This window comes from Ylistrum balloti, unplaced genomic scaffold (genome assembly GCF_031769215.1).
Source record: "Ylistrum balloti isolate Yb309-2 unplaced genomic scaffold, AGI_CSIRO_Ybal_v1 Utg370524, whole genome shotgun sequence".
Classification (NCBI taxonomy): Eukaryota; Metazoa; Mollusca; class Bivalvia; order Pectinida; family Pectinidae; genus Ylistrum; species Ylistrum balloti.
In genome coordinates, this window is record NW_026782335.1 from 20,872 (window position 1) to 40,368 (window position 19,497).

Here is a 19,497-nt window from a genome sequence, read left to right on the forward strand (position 1 = left end):
ATGTTTTGCGTTATCTTGTCGTCTTTTGTTTTGTTCTTCATTGTCTGCCTTCATGGTGTATGATTGTATGTGCATGACTTACTAAACATATGGAAATTTTATTATTTCAACTTATAAAAATCACACTTGTAAGCATGAGAAGGTTCTAATTTTAGGAGAAAATCTGTATCCCTTCGGGAAATCAAACCCCAAACGGCTAGGTGAAAAACAAGTGTGTTACAACTGGTGCACAAAACCACCGCCTGATCACGGTGATGAATTGTTTTCTAGAAGGAGAAGAAGATGTGTTGCTGCTGCTGATGATGATATATTGGTACATTTGTATGTGCCGATGTTTTGTTAAAATCTTAAAAAACAAGCTTCAGTGCAGACATGGATCAGGCTGTACAAAATGTGCATCTTGTTGGCCAACTTGCGCTTGCTTTTAGGCAGTGTCTATTTCATATTATTTTCATTACAAGTAAAGCATAGGCCTTGGGGCCGTCAACGTAGCTAAGTACACAAGTTAAAAATGATACTCTACTTGATCATTTTTTTATATCCGTATCTAGAAATTCAAAAATAAAAATAGGTCTCAGCTTCATATATAAATTTTAATTCTCAAAATGAAAAAGTATTTAACAGACAATTTCTCAATAACCCAAGCATATTATTTACATTTAATTGTTTTGTGTATTCTGCTTATGAATTAGATATTTCCTTTTTTTTTTCTCCTATCTTTCTTTCACAATATTTCATGAACTCTTCTCTGATTTTTTCTTTTTCTTCTTCAACTTGTTCCTCAATGCCCTGTTTTAAAAAAAAGTAAAATTTTGTTCATTAACAGTTAAAGTAACCATAATATGTTGAAAAAAATATCTTCTTTGCTCTTTTGTAAACCATTCAGTTCAAAGGGTTCCAAAGATGATAATGCACAACTAAGGACCACATATACTGTCAAAAAAAGCTAATTAATAGAAGATGAGCATCTGTTGACCACCCTGTTTTTCTGATCAGTACCAATGGCCAGTCACATATATATAAATCTTTATAATTACTGCACTCAATGCAGGTAACGCAGTATATGTTGTACTTGTGAGCAAAATGTTGCTAAGTACATTCTTCTAGATGTGAAACAGGTCCTTAATACTGTGACATAAATCATTTCAAAGAGTTGTTGTAACACTTAACATTTCTCTCAATAGCTTAAAAGTAGTCTGTGTTACAAGAATCATCTAGTTTGTGACAATTGACCGTGTGTCGTCAAACCATAAAATGTGTTTGATGCATATTAATTTTAAATGAGACTGGTAAGTAAATCACAAACCCTTTATTCACCAATTTCGTGTTTCAAAAATTATTTGTATTTTAAATTTATTTATAGCTAAATCAAATTAAAACAATCTAGAATCAAGTATGTATAACTGTAGCTGGATCTGTAGGGCATGACAACTCTGGGAACAGTATAATGCTAATTGTATTGAGTGCATCTATATCAAACACAAGTGTTCCAGGAAGAAGATTTAGTCGAGAGACATGGTTTCACTGCATAACACAGGGAACTTTTTCTGTAAACAGTATCACACCACATGAACATGCATATGTCACAACTGCACAAAGTGACCCTTTAAATTTGGAACCCTGAGTCTATTAAATGCTGTGCTGTTGCTAATATTTACTTACTTCAAGGGGCTTGTACCTATGGAAGACAACAGTTGAACCAGCTATCCCAGTCATTGTAAATATCACTATCGTTGTTAAATACTGTGTTGCAGAAACACCAAAAGGCATGTTTGCCCTTTCCTAGTCCTAACAATAATAATCAAAAAATAATTCTCGATCACAATTGATCAGGATGTGTCATTCTGGTCTCCGTCTTTCCATAAGGAAGTCCAGTGTTATTTCTTGGTCTTTTATCAATTCATGAATGGCTTGCTTTTTGGCTTGTGTCTTTCTGTACGTTTTATCTGCAAGACAACACAAACATGAAATGTATATTATTTAAACACATGTAATATAACAACAAAAGTAAATGATATTATATCCTGTCCTGGCAACTAAAACAATTTTAGTTGTAGTTTTCTTATAGCAGGTTTTATTGAAAAAGTTAATGATCAATGCATATTTGTGAGATTTATATCTGATGTCATATCTTATTTGTATCTCCATCATAATATAGTATCCTGACACTTGTTCTGGCCACGCTATAAAGTATCAACTTATTTACAATTATATTCTAAACAAGTGTGTACCATGAAAATATGTTTGTTATATGATGACATTCAGAAAGCCAAGTCTCCAGGGAGAGATTCCTCAGACCACTGACTTATAGATTATATCAAAGTCCATAATCAGATATATAGACAGGAGATATATACGGTGGCCACCAGAAAAGCATCTATGGGACATTTAGGAAAACATTGAGGGAAACACATATTAATGATAGCCACATACATATCAGTTTTTTGCAAAATATTTACTTGTATGTAAATTTGTTTTTCAACAATGACGAAGCATAGTGTTTGAAAATAAAGAGAAAACTTTTATTTCAAATTTGGTGTAAAATAAATCTGTTAAAAAAAAGATGTTTTATTTCGCTTCAATATTGTGCAACAAAATCAAAAAAAGGGCAGACTCCCTGCTGGAAATATTTAACAGCATGTTGAGATGCAGAAAAAATTGAAAGTAGCAATGAAATATTTCTATCAGATCTAGGATATATCCTTTTTTCATGAGCAAGATGCACCCTTGTTGCGCTATTTCTTTATTTTTCCCCTTCGCTTCACGTAACATATTAAAATGTTTGTTAAATTGTAGGTGTTTTTACGTTGTTTTTATTCTTTGTTTTATTTATTTATTTTTTTTGCGATGAAACAATGCCATGTTTAATTAATGATATAATACAAAGTTTAAATATTACAAGGGTGATGTTTAAAACGCCATGAATCCTTTACTGGGTCAGCAATATAACACAGTATACACACATAAACACGACACACGTAACGCATTATGCAAGTGTACAACTTTTTACTGCTTACAAAAATTTGTCGAACCCGATGTCCAGTGGATCATTACATATTCAAGCACTGCGCCGCCAACGAACATAAACGGTAACAGTCGATAAACCCCAAATACTTTTTTTCCTGGGATAGCCTCTAGTATATCAGCCATAACCTTGGATCGCAGTTTCATCCTCTCCTTCGAAATACCGAGTTGCTGAAAAGAAAGCTTATTCTATTGGTGCAATGGAAAATATTCACCAATCAAATTGTTTGTTCTATGCTAAATTCGATCGATAGTATTTTATCAAATAATGACTTCTCCCTCGATTATATTTTTAGATCAAACCTGAACAGCGATTGGCTAAAATGGTAGCCTTTGAACTGACTTGACCAATGGGATTACAGGTTTCACAGACAACAAAGCATCAAGCACCTGCAGGTAATGGTTCTGTTTACGTCGAGTTTTTTTTTTGCACTAACGTATTCACGATTGGAAAGGTATAGATATTATATAATGTAGTTAGAACAGATAAATAATGTACGATTATATTAGTTGCAAACACATATTTATGAAACGATGGATGAGTAATTTATGGCTTCCAACATGTGGCATTGTGATTCATATTACTCAAAAATGGAGGGGTACTGTAGAGCAGAGGGTACTTTAAGCTCGATCAGGACAGTTTAAGAGATGCAAAGTTGAATTTGTTAATTTATGGATATTTTAATGTTTTCTTTCACATCGAAAGTTGCAAGTATAAATTTGCTTATTTGTTCGCTTTGATTTCCCCGTTTTCAGCTGGTTGTGGTCCCGTGTTGTATACACCAATGACCAGTCCTGGACATGTATTACAGTACTGGTCATGGCCCAGGGCAGGGCTTGTCCAACACAAGGTCGTCATGTTGTGTGACGTAATCATATATGTTTTTACAGGTGGTCGAAGGCATTGGGACATGACTGCTATTATCATATCCAGGACAATCTGTCGATCTACATAATATTATTGTTTAACTATATCTGACTAAATAATAGCAGCTCTGTCGACCTGATACAAGAATATCTGATAGCCGTTAGAGGTTCTGTGGTAATATTCAACATTTATATGAAATTGCTACATTTAATTGTTTCTTGTTATTGTTCATAAACGCGTTTTTGATGATAATTTTGCATCAGCAATTAAAAGAAATATGTTCACTAAAAAAAGGAACCCATTCTTCAGATGCTACTTGTTCTATTTTTCTGACATCTTATCATGAAATATATGAAGGAAACATTTTTCAGGTTGTTTGAAACAGCTGTTACAAGTCATCATGACTGTGAAGTGGAAGATAATGGTTACAAATATATTGTTAATTGTAACAGTTGATAGATAGCCCATTACCAGACAATTTAACAGTATATTGGTTGTTGATTCAGCTTAACATTCAAATCTACAATAGATCTAAAGTAGAGCTACTGCATGCATTCAGTTGATAGTGTCTTCTGGGATTATTGCCCCTGAATAGCAAGGACATCTGCATTTTGTTGTAGTAGCCAATGGTTAGTTCACTGAACAAGGAAGGTATGTTGCATACCATACAGAACAATTAATCCTAGGATAATGTGTCTTGCCCTAAGATACAACTACATCAACACAGATTGGTCCATTTCTCAGCTTTCTGAAAATTACAAAGTGCCAAGTTTAGGGAGCATTTAACTAAAACCTCGGATCTTATTCTTTATGATCAAACAAGGTTTTGATATTGGCCAATACTGTAACTGACTGAGCTGTCATGAGCTCTTCATTTGGTAATATTAACAACTGAACTTTATAACTTATATATTAAAGTTAGATCAGTTATTTTTCACAAATAAAAAACTGTCCTGCTGCCTGCATTATCATATTGTTAATTAATGATAGAGATGATAGGTTTCCATACTATTATAAAAAAAAAATATTAATTAAAGTAGATTTCACAAATATCAAAATGGTCCGAGGTTTTCCACTTAGCAACTGGGTGACGAAAATGTATTACAGACAGCTACTGCAACTATGCTGCTGATGTGTTTATATATCTGCTAATGAGAACATTTAGGAGGCAGCATCCATGGCATTTATATATTCTAGCCAGCATTTGAGTAATGAAGTATAATTGTCTGCTAAAAGGTTGTAATTGCAGATGTAAAAATTGTGCAATAAAGAGGACAATAGAGAAATTGTACCATTCATAAGCATCACACTTTGGTTCCCATTTGCAATATCTGCCTGTTATAGTGGTACCAACTTGATTGCTAATACAACCTATTTGTCACATGTATGCAGAAAAATAGATGCTCAGACCTATTGGGAGAGCTAGTGTCATGGTAGGGTACGGCATGTAGGTAGACTGCATGGTTGCAGGTTTAACCATTATTTACGTAAATGGCTGCCAGATCAATATCCACTCCCATCAAACTGGCAAGTTTGACAATTAGCATGAAAGATGTATTTTCTAAGTGGCATTTTATGAAACTGACAAACAAATGGTGTTATTAATTACTTGGTAATCAGTTCATTTGAAAGCAATCCTAAGCATTATGGCATGATGCTGATGAGTATGAATGATATGCTTGTTATTATATACATGGATAAATCATAATTTTATATGAATTTTAATTTTAGCTTTTGGGAAACTAACTTGCTGTGCAGCAATGGAACAAAATTCAGCATATTTGTAAGTATTTTACTAGACATTGTTTTTAGAGGGAACTGGGTACTGGATATCATTGTATCTGTTGGACAATATAATTCTGTTCATGTCTGATTTAGAAGAATGCTTTTGATCAGTTTTGAAGTATATTTTGTGTAACATATTGTATGATTAATAGCCTGACCAGACCAAACATGTTATATTCTATTGACCACAGCTTGGGACCTATAGGTTTTCTCTTAGTATTTACTACTATGGCTTTAAGTAAACTTCTTTGTAAATCTGAGATTCAGAGCAACTTGAGATTTGTTTAAAATCCAATGCAGAAAATGAAATTCACACATTTACCTGCTGACTTATGCTAAAATATAACATGATCACTTAGCATTAGGTGTGAAGATCTAGAGTTGTACATCACTACAATGATAGCATTTGAATATTGGAAATAATCCTAATTCATCCACTTCTAAAAATCAGACAATTTTCTGAGATCATGAAATTGATATGTTTTAAAGCAAATTAAATATATATTGACATGGTACTTCAACATTTGTTGTTATAGAATTAATCAATTTTTATCCTTCAGTCCTATGGGAACCATGAACCATGCAGGGATGCAGCACCCTGTAGTGGGATTAGCCAACAACTTCAACATAAAGACAGAACCTCAGTTAGATATCAAGTCTGAACCACAGGATATGTTTCAAAGGTACATGTAACTTAATTTGAGATACTTGGAAGCATTCGTTTGATAGGTATATCTTAATTGAAGATACTTGGCAGCATTCATGGTATACATAAGTAAACTGACATAGAACAATGTGAAGTAGAGCTAGCACTCTTTGACATAGAAATTGAGTAATAATTATTTTATAGAATGTTGATGTTCATCTCTTTAACTCTTTTTACTTGTATTCTCCAGGTCTGGAAATTCCAGCCACATGTACATTTTATACAGAAATTGTTTATAATGCCTTTTTTCTATCCCCCCTAGTGTTACTAGTAGTACAGGAAAGGGCAAATCTTCAAAGGCCAAGAAAAGAAAGACAGAGAAAGTGAAACAGGAAAAAATAACAGACCACATGCAAGTGAAGAAGAAGAAACATGATCGTTTTAAGGGCATGCCTGAAGAAGAAGTGATGAAGCGTCTTCTGCCAGATCACCTGGCAGAAGATTTAGACATTGTTATTGTAAGTTTCCAGGTGTATTCTTTCTGTTTTTTCAAAACCACTAATGGTAGTAAAAGTTTATGCTTATTGCTAAAAGGATGTTCATTGTGAGTTGGTCTAGTGTGTGGTGACATTATAACCTATCAATGACTAACACATTAGGAATTTGTCCTTGTAGTGCTGCGCATTGAATAGTAAACATGGTGTACTCAGCAGTGCTAGGCGTGAAGTCTTTTCAGTTTTAGTTGCCAATGTAAACTGGTCATTATACACAGGCTTATAGCTCATCAAACTTGGTCAAAAAGTGAAAATAATCAAAACTTTTAATGTGACACATTAGAAATTTCTAAAACCATAATTTCAGAAATGTAATAGCAACCTATATGTCAAAATTGAGATAGGGTCTGATTAAACCAAATGTTTTTTATAACGGTTTTTAAGGATATTAAATACAATGGTACTATCATCTTAAACATCAGTTGTAATTTGATTGGCATAGAATTGGAGGAATCTTGTCCAGACAACCATACATTAACTTGTGAACCAATATCAGTTACACAGGAACATTGGAAATGATGGGTAGCTGGGTGTCGTAATTAGCCATAAGCTGACTGTTTAGTTAATTCTGTTTTGCCATCATGATCAAAGTTGTGTGTATAAGAAACCAGACACATTGTTATAAAACTGACTTTTTGAAACTTGATTCACTTATGACTGTAGTTTCTACAAAACTGTAAAATATTATAGGCAGAGTCACTAGCTGGTCATTCTGCAGAGTGTAAAAAGACAGACCTTCCATTTAATGTGTGTACCTATTTTACATGATTTTGTCCTTATTACCACCACAATCCACAGAAAATTATATATTGACAGTTGAAATTACTTCAGTTTTAATGATCAGTTCTTTCAAGCCAAAAGAAATCTCCAAGGTTAACAAAAAGTAATATAAAATATGATTGGTGAGAACAAAATCATAGAAAGGTTTAGAACTTAGTCAGTGGCAGTTGTTTTTTTAGAGAAAAATAAACAATGAAAATAGTAGGTAAATAGGTAATTTTTCAAATAGAAATAAAAAAAATGAATAGCTAGTGATTGTTATAATTTTTTTTGAAGGTGGGAATCAATCCAGGCTTAATGGCAGCTTACATAGGACATCACTATGCGGGTCCAGGAAATCACTTTTGTAAGTAGACATCTAATGATCAAATCAAATTGCAGCTTGTTAGGCATAGTATGTATAAGTGTGGTGTATATATCAGCTCTGACCTTGATAATTCTTAAGATACTATATATTTGTCAGATTGGTAACAGACCCAATACATATGTAACCATGTAGACTTTTTACCCTTGCGTCTCTGACATCTGTTAATCATGATTCTGAACAGACAAATGATTGTCACGTGGGTCAATTACAGTTAAAATATACCGTTATGTTAGATGTCTTAAAAATATTTACTAGATTCCTTATAACTACTCTGCTGGAGAACATCTTGCATGTTTCTATTAGTTGAAAGGACTGATAATTAATACATTATTTGATAATTATTTTTTCCAGGGAAATGTATGTACCTCTCCGGCCTTATTCCAGAGCCACTCACTGCATATGATGACAATAAACTCCTCAAATACGGAATAGGCTTTACAAATATAGTTGCTAGAACGACCAGAGGAAGTGCAGATCTGACAAGGTTGGTTAGAAATTTGAACAGAAAACTGTTGTATAAACTTAATCTACCTTAGATGTTTAACTATATCCTGGCTTGACCCTCTGTCAATGAGGATAAAGTTTGCTGCCATATCTTCTGGGTTATAAGCCACACTGGTATATAAGCTGCAGAGCTGATTGTTGACAAATTTTTCTATTTGAGCCACATATAAGCCACACCCTTTCTTACAGTATGGTGACCACTATTGTTGATGTTTGATATACCGGCAGTTCTTACGAAGTGGTAACTATTAAGTTGACCAAAGTTTGTTGATATAACAGACAGTTTAGGGCAATTTATCAAGATTATCAGTGAAACATTGAATAAATGAATTATACACGGTTAATGCTTTATTTATTAATCTAGTTAAAAAAAATGTAAAATGGCAAATATCAAACACACAGATATAGGGCCTGTGTTATGTAGGGTATACTAAACAACCCCTCCATTGGTGTCTGTACTGTTAAATATTAATCTCTTACATGCTGAACATTCTAATATTACAATATTATTTCTTCTTGTAAGTTACACGAAGTCATTCATATTGTAAACAAGTGTGGTGCCTCTAGAATTTGACCTATAACCTGATAACCTATTGATCACAGATGTAAAAAGGCTATTGTAAATTTAGCTTCAAAGTAGTTGCGAAAATCCAGAAGAATAAGTATTATTGTTATTCATGTTTTCTGAAATCCTCTACAATAATGGCAGGCAATAAATATATTTTCTTTTCTTATTGTTTTAATTGTTGCTGCTTAGTGATATTTAAAATACACTTCATATTGGCATTTTGTTCTGATAAATCATTGTATTGTAGTTGACTTTTATATTCATTTTATGAAGTCACCATCGAATATTACTAACAGGAAGTGAGTCACATAAAAGATGATGAAATTGAAGGATATATAGCATGATGCAAATTGTATTGGAGTTAAGATGTATCGTTACATCACTAGTAATAAATTGATCCTTTTATTTCAGAAAAGAAATCAAAGAAGGGGCGAAATTTTTATCAGAGAAACTCAACAAATACAAACCAAAAATAGCTGTCTTTAATGGAAAGGGTAAGTGTTTATAAATAAATTATACTTATTGTTGATAAACTGTTGCATGTAACATTGACAACAATCAAACCTATGTAAAACTATACAGTCAAGTTAAAAGTTGGCATAATAGATTTTAATAAAAAAATGTAGATATTATCTTATTGACCAACATTGCTATATAGGGGTATAAGGGGCTGCCAAATATCACTATATGTAGTTCATTGCATTGGCATTCGTGCTAAGGCAAATGATGGCTTCTGATTGGTTGAAATTTAGACATTGCCCGATTTTGACAAAATGTGGTTTATATGGACATTAGGAGCTTCCAAACGTCACTGTATATGTTTTAATGTAATGACAACTATGCAATTGTCTGATCTTTACCTAATTTTGTAAATAGAGGTATTAGGGAATGCCAAAAAAAAAAAAAAAACAATATTCAACTGTTTTTTTAATAAGTTTTGAACAAATATGATTTTATGAACTAAGAGGGGTATTGCTCAGTATGACAGTTCAAGATGTTCTGTATGTAATGTAATTCATATTATTTAAATCACTATATAAAGGCTTCGTGTGTATAAAGGTTTATTACTTTGGTTAATTCTTTGTATGATGACAACAGGGAAGTTAATACTGCCTAAACCCACATATACTGCCTTGCTATATATATGATAAGTGATAGGATATGACACCTCACTGATAATGTGAATTTTTTTTCTAAACACAAACATATATTACAATACATATAACATCTTCATTGTGTGTCAGACTGTGACTACCTGACATCAAACGTTTGTGGTTGGTAATTACAATTTCCTTAATATCCAAAGAGGGAAAGGTTGAGGATTTTCTTCAGACTGGTATAAAGTTCGTCTTGGCCATCGTCTCAACTTATCATATGCTCTTGACTAAATTTTGATATATGTACATGGATATAACCAGGTTTTTTTCACTGTTTTCTATGTTTTTGCCATGTGATTGCATAATGAATTTTAATATAGACATAAAAAGAATATGTATTCTGTAGGTTCTGCTCTTTATGGCTGAAATATAGCGATGCTGAAATTGTGAATTTTTGTGGTTTTGACATAAAAATAATCAAATTTGTGTATGTCGACAACCCCTTTATATAAGGTTTATAACTCACCAGGATATTGCCCAAGTATGTCTGAAGCAATTTTTATTAATGATGAGTCTGTTTTCTGTTCAACCAAAAGTTTGAGACCCAGTATGTAAATTATTTCAGAAATTCATTGTCATATTTGAAATTCTTTTAAATGACTAAATAGCTTAATTAGCCAGGTGAGTGATGCAGGCCCCTTGGGCCTCTGATAGTGTGTATAGAAATCTTAATGTGGTGCACCCTTTCCAATTGCCAATGGCTATTTCCCACTTGAACTGCTTGTATGTTTAAATGAATTTAATATTCGTTGTAATTGAATGAAGAAATGACTTTGTTTTAGGTATTTATGAAGTATTTGTGGGACACAAGAATTTTGCAATAGGAAAGCAACCAGAACCTTTGGAGGGCACTGAAACGGTAATTATACAATCTGTTGTTACAGGGATAACCTACCTAACACCCCAGATAACAGTATAAATAGGAGGCAACTATAATTTGTAAGAACTGTTTATAGTAGTACCAAAATCTACAGTGAAATGTCGTCAGAAGTAAAATTGTCTTCATTGTACAAGTTTTTACTGCTGTGTTATCTTGTGATCATTCACATTTGTGATACATAGTTCTAGTTATTGGGCAAAATTTTCATGATTTTCTTTTAAAATGATCAAATCCTATTTTAAAGAATTTAAACTTCACAATCTGGATGTGAAAGGATATCTAATACCCATGAGTCTCATTACTTCACAGGATCAAATTTTCGAGATCCTGTTAATGTACAGTAAAATAGCAAAAAAGTGTGAAAATTTTGACCCCTCGAATTTAACTGGCAATGCAGTCTCTTGTTCTTTCTTATTTCTTACTTACTTCTATTAATTAACATGTTAAGTATGTTTACACATGATAGGAAAATAAGAGCCTTATTTTGTAAAAAAAAAAAAAAAACCACTTGTACATATTGCTGTTCTGTAGATCATTAGCAAGTGTTATTTCACTACTCTTTGATAAGCCCTGACCTGTCAAAAGTAATGTGCTGGACTGCTGGGCTTATACATTTACTTCTTCTTTACAGATTGTGTATGTGATGCCCTCTTCCAGTGCTCGTTGTTCACAACTACCTAGAGCTGTTGACAAAGTGCCATTTTACGCAGCACTGAAGAAACTGCGGGACCATTGTCGTGGAGACTTAAAAGAACTGGATGACTCAGAGGTATGTTTCCCTGACCTAGAGCTGAAAGTCATCAAAAAGGAAGACCGGCTGAAGGCAGAAGGCTACCCTGATGAAGACAACAAGGGACAAATTAACTTTGATAATGGCGGTGTGCCAGGTCACTTCACAAATAACCAGCCAATGAATGGGGCTGTAGGTCCCACAGGTTTAAATCACCCTGGAAACTTTATGTCCATCAAGCAGGAAGCTCCTTACAACTCACAAGATTATGGGAACAACAGCAACATGTTCCAACAACAGATGCCTGTGATAAGTTTTCCATGCCCTTCATATCCAATTTCCAGTATGGCATTTTCAGGAGGAGGTAACTCCCATCCCCATGGACCTCAAGGAATGGTTCCTTTACCAACAACAACATATCCCTCCTCCCAGGTTGGGCCATCAATGTTTGGAGGACAGGGGTCTCAGGGACCTCATCCATCACATTTTCCTACTAGTCAGGGTTCTTACATTCCATCAGTAAACTGTCATGGCAACTCCCAACAAGGTCAAAGCCAATTTTTGCCTCCTGGTCAAGGTCAGAGTCCAACAAACATGTTTTCATCCCAGGGTCCATCACAAAATCTACCTCAACATGTGGACCTGACTGTCCAAGGATCTTTCCAATCTGCGGGAGTGCGCATGTCGAACACCATGCATAGCTGGCCTGGTGTGCCTGCTCAGTCTTGTGGACAATCACCTCAGATACAACAGGGATTTGATCATATGCAAAATCCTGTGTTCATCAAGTCAGAACCACAAGAGTTTGGGTCTTCATCATCGTCATCCACTTGTCCTTTTCAAAACGCAGGTTAAGTAATTTAAATATTGTAGTCAAGTGTCAATGTATGTGTTCATTATAGTGACAATATTATAGTATTTTGTACGCTGTATTAAATGTCTTCTTAGTAGTCTGCAATAATTTCTGTTATTCAAGTCACCATTATGATAATCATATACAGTATATATTCTTCAAAATGTCATTGTCTCAGATATTCAAACTGTATAGCAAATCTGTTGAAAGTCATTTTCTTAAACTAAATGTTTAGTCCTTTATTGAAGAAAATTAAGAGAGCTCTGGTTGTATGTCCAATGAGATTAGGGTTCGGGACGAATGAAATTATCTGGAAGTTATGTTCCTGTAATATAAACATTAGAATACCTGTATTAAATCATAATAAAAGTCCTGCAGAATTAAAGATAGTACATGTCATTGTCAGAATAGCATGTCATATAATTATTGAAAGAACAAATTGCTGTAAATGTACTTAGTTTCATTGAAACAATCAGCATGCAAAGAAACTGCTATTAGCAGAGTCATGCTTTAGCACAATACTAATAGCACAATAGAATACTAAAATGAGATAACCATTAAAAGATGTATGTTTACAGTGTTATGTCAATTGACAGTCTCACGATGGAATGAATTTTCAAATGTTGAAGGTATATGATATTATAATGCTTGTAATACTATATAGAAATTTATGAAAGAGCCAAAACATTTACATATGTTCTTTAATAATCGGTTACTTATGCATTTTGAATAGTATTACTTAGCACATGAGGGTGAATCATGATTGTTACAATGTAACAAAACATAATTCTGTTAAATTAGAAATGTCACTGTGGTCATTACTAATGTATATAATTAATATGTTAAAATGAAATGGATACAATTAAAGTTTTATTTCTCAAAAACAATTAGTACATAATGCCTTATAGTTAAAGATGTGTAGTATTACTGGTATATAGGTCACAATAGATATTGCATGATGAAATTAAACTTAGACTGGTATTAAGCCCCTTGATAAACGTCGTGCTGTCAAATTTTCATTTATTTATTTATCAGCTGATTTTATGTATTTATTAATGTGAAGAATACCATCAGTTGATGAATAATGAAAATTAGATAGTGAAAGATGGTCATAAAGTCTGCATATTTGGTCACATTAAAACAATGTAGGAGTAAAACCGAAAATTGACAGTGTGAGCACACAATAGACATTTACATATCGTATTTTTTTTCTCATTTCATATGAAGAAGAGTAACTATTTGAAATAATAATACAGGCTGATCTCTAGTCGAAGAACCTCCTAATTTCTGAATTCCTATAACTGCTTTAGAGCTGTACATGACTGTTTAGTTGTACATGACTATATAGTTGTACATTACAGCTGTACGTGACTATATAAGTGTACATGGCATTATAGTTGTACATTACAGCTGTACATTACAGCTGTACATGACTATATAGTTGTACATTACAGCTGTACATGACTATATAGTTGTACATGGCGTTATAGTTGTACATTACAGCTGTACATGACTATATAGTTGTACATTACAGCTGTACATGACTATATAGTTGTACATGGCGTTATAGTTGTACATTACAGCTGTACATGACTATATAGTTGTACATGGCGTTATAGTTGTACATTACAGCTGTACGTGACTATAAAACTGTACATGACGTTATAGTTGTACATTACAGCTGTATGTGACTATAAATCTGTACATGGCGTTATAGTTGTACATTACAGCTGTACGTGACTATAAATCTGTACATGGCGTTACAGTTGTATATTACAGCTGTACGTGACTATAAAACTGTACATGACTATATAGTTGTACATTACAGCTGTACGTGACTATAAATCTGTACATGGCATTACAGTTGTACATTACAGCTGTACGTGACTATAAATCTGTACATGACTATCCAGTTGCACATGGCGATATAGATGTAGACATTATTTTTTCAAATGTAGAATAGCTTATAAGATCAGCTTCCATTTTGTAAAATAATAATGATTAATCTTATGATTTGTCAGCCATTTAATATCCATTGATTTATAAATATATATTATCTATCCAAATGTGTTGATATTGTGAAGTGATGTTGATTTTCACTTATTTAAAGATGCTTCCAAATTATTGCATTATCCCAATATTCACTAGTGTTCAGATATTACTGTATAAATATTATGTATCATGTACATAATGGCTTAAGCAATACACTAATTATACAAAATGTGTAATGTTTGTGTATACTTAGTATTAATATATATTTGATATTGCTATTTCTGCTGTGTATGTTTGAAAATTGATGAGTATGCATGTGACAGGATGTTAGATATTTGAGTGGAGAAACGTTTTATAATATCAGTTGATGTTTCCTGATTTCCGTTAAATATCTAAATGTGAATTTGAATATTGTTTTCTTCTTTGAAGATTCTGTCAAATTGGTGAACAGATGATTCAGTTAAAACAGTTAAACATTGTAGATCTGAATATAAGAACTTTTGCCTCAGATGAATATTTCATCAGATTGCAGGTTCCATTGCATAATTGTATTTAAACAAAAGAAAATAACAAAAGTTTTTCTGTTTAAGGTTTTATGAATTTGTGAAATATATACGCTATGAAGAGTTATGTCCCCTTAGAATAAACCTAAATTATTAAGAGAAACACCTGACACAAAAATGGGACTGAGACTACCTTCACTCCTGGAATATGGTTGTTTCATTGTGAGAGAACTGAATTGTTTATTGATAATGTTGATGATTGTTGTTGAATTCATGCATTGTGAAATTGTGTACACTGATTTTATAAAAAGGCACCTGAGAATTACATATGTAGTTACAGTTAAGGAAAGATGGATAGGATTAACCTTTTTTAGGTCACCATTGCGATCACCTTTTGTGTGGCATCATGTGTCATTAACTTTGAATATTTTTTACTTCACTTGAAAACCCCTGAACATTTTTTTACTTCTTCTTGAAAACCCCTGAACTGATTTCAGTGAAATTTTGCAGAACCTTCCATGGCCAAAGGCACACCAAAGTTGTCAGTTATACCAGTTACCATCCGAGGGGCTGGGCAAAGAAAGGTCAAATTAATTTAAACTTTAAAACTCTTCTTCTCAATACTCGGGTATGGTGGGATCGAATACAAAAATGTGCTCTTCATGGATGGAAAGGCCTTCAGATGCTTTACTAAAATTGTAAATTTCATTACCTCAGAGTCTCATATTTTGTCTCGGGGAAGGGGTTATATTTACTATAAATAACATTTTTGAAAATATTTGTTTATTTTCTATTGGAAATAGTTCAAACTTGGTAAGAATTGTTTCTTTAAGAAGACAGTTCAATAATATTACATATTAACCCTGGCTGACTGCCTAAGGACTGACGGGCGTAGTAAAAAATGGGTCAAATTGACTGTAATTTCCAAATATCTTCCCAAAATATATTTAAGGTAGAACCAAACACTCTTTTTGGATGAAAGTGTCTTAAGATACTTTGTTGATTTTCTATTGGAAGTAGTTTAAATTTGATAAGAATTATTAGTATTAGATGAGTTTGATGCTAGGCACATATTGATCCTGGCTGACCCCCATGGGCTGGATGGGCTTGGTCAAAGGGGGTCAGATTGACTCCCATTTTTCAAAGGTCTTCTCAATACCCAGAAATATTAGACTCTATCAAAGGATTGAACAGCTGTTAATGTTTACACAGTTTACATTTTGTGTACATTGTTTGTTAAGGCCTTTGGGTCTCTTGTTTCAGTAGAAATGACATTCCTCTGGTGCAAAAAGGTACAATGATATTCTAAACAGATCAAGGTAGGCCTATATGTATATAGACTTGTGTGACTAATTCTCAGGTCCCTGTAATTTTACACTGTTTCTATGTTTATTTGTGATGCAGTTTTGATACCAAAGATCTGTGGATATATGATTATAAAGGTTTATTCACATCTCAGGAAAGTTGCATTATTTCTTTACTTAACTGCCAGTTTACATACCTAACATATACCAGAGACCTCTATTATAATGGTTGTAATATTTAAAGGCAGCATATCATGTAACTGGAAAAAATCAGCATGTGTTCAGCTTTTTACTCTTTATCACTTTGTATATCACTTCAGAGAATCCCTAATACTATGGTAGTGTGTTACAGTGATTCCAGAAAAAATATCTACATCCCACCCCAGGATTCCAGGTTTGTTTAGGGCTATTCCAGTAAAACATCTACATCCCACCCCAGGATTCCAGGTTTGTTTAGGGCTATTCCAGTAAAACATCTACATCCCACCCCAGGATTCCAGATTTGTTTAGGGCTATTCCAGTAAAACATCTACATCCCACCCCAGGATTCCAGGTTTTGTTTAGGGCTATTCCAGTCAAACATCTACATCCCACCCCAGGATTCCAGGTTTGTTTAGGGCTATTCCAGTCAAACATTTATCTCATCCCAGGACCTAAGATGTTGTTTATGGGTTCCACACATGGAATTTGATTGATTACTTTTCTTAGAAGTAATAGGCAGGAAAGGAAGTCATGAATAGAAGTGGTTTAGTCTGGAGTCTAGGGTCAAGTTGGTATGCTTACCCTAATGGGTCAACTGATGGTGTTAAGAGGAAAAGACAAACCAAATAGTATTAGGGAATCTCACCTTTCATTTTCATCTAACATCCATGTAATCTGTGTAATCCCTTGTTGTACCAGTTTTAGTGATTAGGGTAATGAGATCAACTGTCTGGCCTACATAATCTTCATCAAGAAATGATCAGTTTTTAGTGGTATATGTACTTGTCATGGTTCTGATGGTAGGTTACTTATGATTGGTAAGATGTAAATTAATTGGTTTTAACATTTCATATCTAAATACCTCACACTAAAACTGTCTCCATGTCAAGTTGAATTCACCATTGAAATCATGTCGTAATATGTTATGTGCATTTAATTCTTCTATATTATCGTCTGATTTGTGAAAATGAAATGCGAGTTAGAGTTTATCATTGCTTTCTCGTTCCTTTTGTGTCAGATTTAGTGCAATGTTGATAATTGTTTTACATTTTCATTGTTTTCCATTTTTGGCACATTTTACTTCATAATGCTTATTTATAGGACATCTTCCTGAAGCACTTTGTTATACAATGTATCACTGTATTCAACAATCTTCATGTAGCTTTTTGTTATACAATGTTACACTGTATGGTCATCATTATACTCTTTAATTTATTTCTATTTTTATAAAAACAAAATATATATATATATGTATATGGTTTGATTTTTATACTATTAGAAATTAAAACAGGATTTTTAATTATAGTGCCTATATAAAGAAACAATTTTTGGGCAAACTTTTATATTTAGTTAATGTATTTACTTATTTCTTTATTTAATTTTGTAATTATTTGATTATTGTGTAATATTTCTATGTTGGAATGAATAAATTAATCTGAAACACCACCATCTATTTAATTATTGTATTTTGTTGAAAGTATTATGTGTTTTGCTGAAAGTGAGAGTTGATATTAATAAAATAACTGAGGTGACTTCAGTTCTTTCTGTAAATGAACCCCTGAAAACTAAAACTCAAGCCATTGGTAGGAATGATTGGATTTTGCCCAAATTTGTTCTGAAGCAATGTTGGGCGAGGAGGAATCAATTTAATATAACCAGTAAGTCTTTGGACCACTGGAGCTAGATCCAATAGGGGAAATATCCAAACAGGTATTAAGTTGAGGGGTTGCTGGGACGAAACTAACAAGGTTTGAGTAAAGAAATGACCTTCAAGGTCACAGAGTTTGAATTTGTTTAAACCTTGAAACACCTTTCGACTAAGGTGCAGAAGCATGGTATTTTACTGACAGGTTCCTAGAATGAAGCCTGACAAAATTTGTGAAAGGAAATGACCTTGACCCATGTTCATGGTCACAGGGGTCAAATTTGTTAAAACCTGAAAACAACTTCTTCTGAATAACTAAAAGGCACAGAAGCATTCTATTTGGCTGATAGGTTCCTAGGATGAAGTCTGACAATGTTTGCACAAAAGAAAAGACACTGAACTCAAGGTCACAGGGGTCAAATTGGCAATACCTGTGAAAGACTTTCTAATAAAGTCCAAAAGCAGAATATTTGGTGGAAAAGTTTTTCTAGGTCAAAGATTGACAAATTTTGAGAAAAAATGAAATGGCATTTACGTATAATCCAGGTCATAACTGATTAGAGTTTAGTGTTAAAAGCTGTTGTAGACATTGGTCAAAATTGATCAGTTGTGCTGACTGTGAATACCAACATATTTGTGATAAACACCAATTCTAGTTTTGATGAAAATACCAGGTGAGTGATACAAGCCCATTCACTTGTTTTTTTGTTTTTCTTAACATACACATTTTTTAGAATATGCTAAATCACCAAAGTCGAGTCTTAACAAGTGGCCCAATGGGCCTGCATTGCATCCTCCCCATCCATCATCCAAATTTATCTATCCAGCCATTAATTAATAAAATTTTCAAATATCAACGATTTCTGATAAAAACTCTATTTGGTCCCAGCCTTGTGGTCAAACAGAAGAAGGAATCTTAAATTTGGGTCCCCACCCCTCCTGCCCCAGGGGCCCAGGATGAACTGTTTTTACAAAAATGGCTCACCTTCACTGAAGAATACTTTTTGCAAAATTTGTGCATAATTAGAGGAGTTTGATTTTAAAGAAAATGGTAGGTTCTGTTGATGAAAAACAGTTGTACAATCTTGTTATAAAATGGCTACTGTGGTAAACAAGTTTTGATCAAGGCTGGAAAA

General features: G+C 33.3%; 1 protein-coding gene and 1 long non-coding RNA gene across 2 annotated transcripts; one reads left to right on the top strand and one right to left on the bottom strand.

Annotated features, from left to right (window-relative positions):
• Window positions 1-574: 574 nt before the first annotated feature.
• On the bottom strand, window positions 575-1,832 carry LOC132555912 (uncharacterized). The gene is made up of 2 exons (XR_009554457.1): window positions 1,663-1,832; window positions 575-789 (listed from the first exon to the last, which is right to left on the bottom strand). It is a non-coding gene; the product is annotated as an uncharacterized LOC132555912 (long non-coding RNA).
• A 2,686-nt stretch (window positions 1,833-4,518) lies between these two features.
• LOC132555913 (uncharacterized) lies at window positions 4,519-12,816 on the top strand. The gene is made up of 9 exons (XM_060220291.1): window positions 4,519-4,543; window positions 5,624-5,675; window positions 6,238-6,360; window positions 6,646-6,841; window positions 7,934-8,003; window positions 8,376-8,508; window positions 9,508-9,590; window positions 11,036-11,112; window positions 11,765-12,816. The coding sequence occupies exons 1-9, from the start codon at window positions 4,519-4,521 to the stop codon at window positions 12,716-12,718; spliced, it is 1,713 nt and encodes a 570-aa protein (XP_060076274.1). The 3' UTR covers window positions 12,719-12,816.
• Window positions 12,817-19,497: the final 6,681 nt, after the last annotated feature.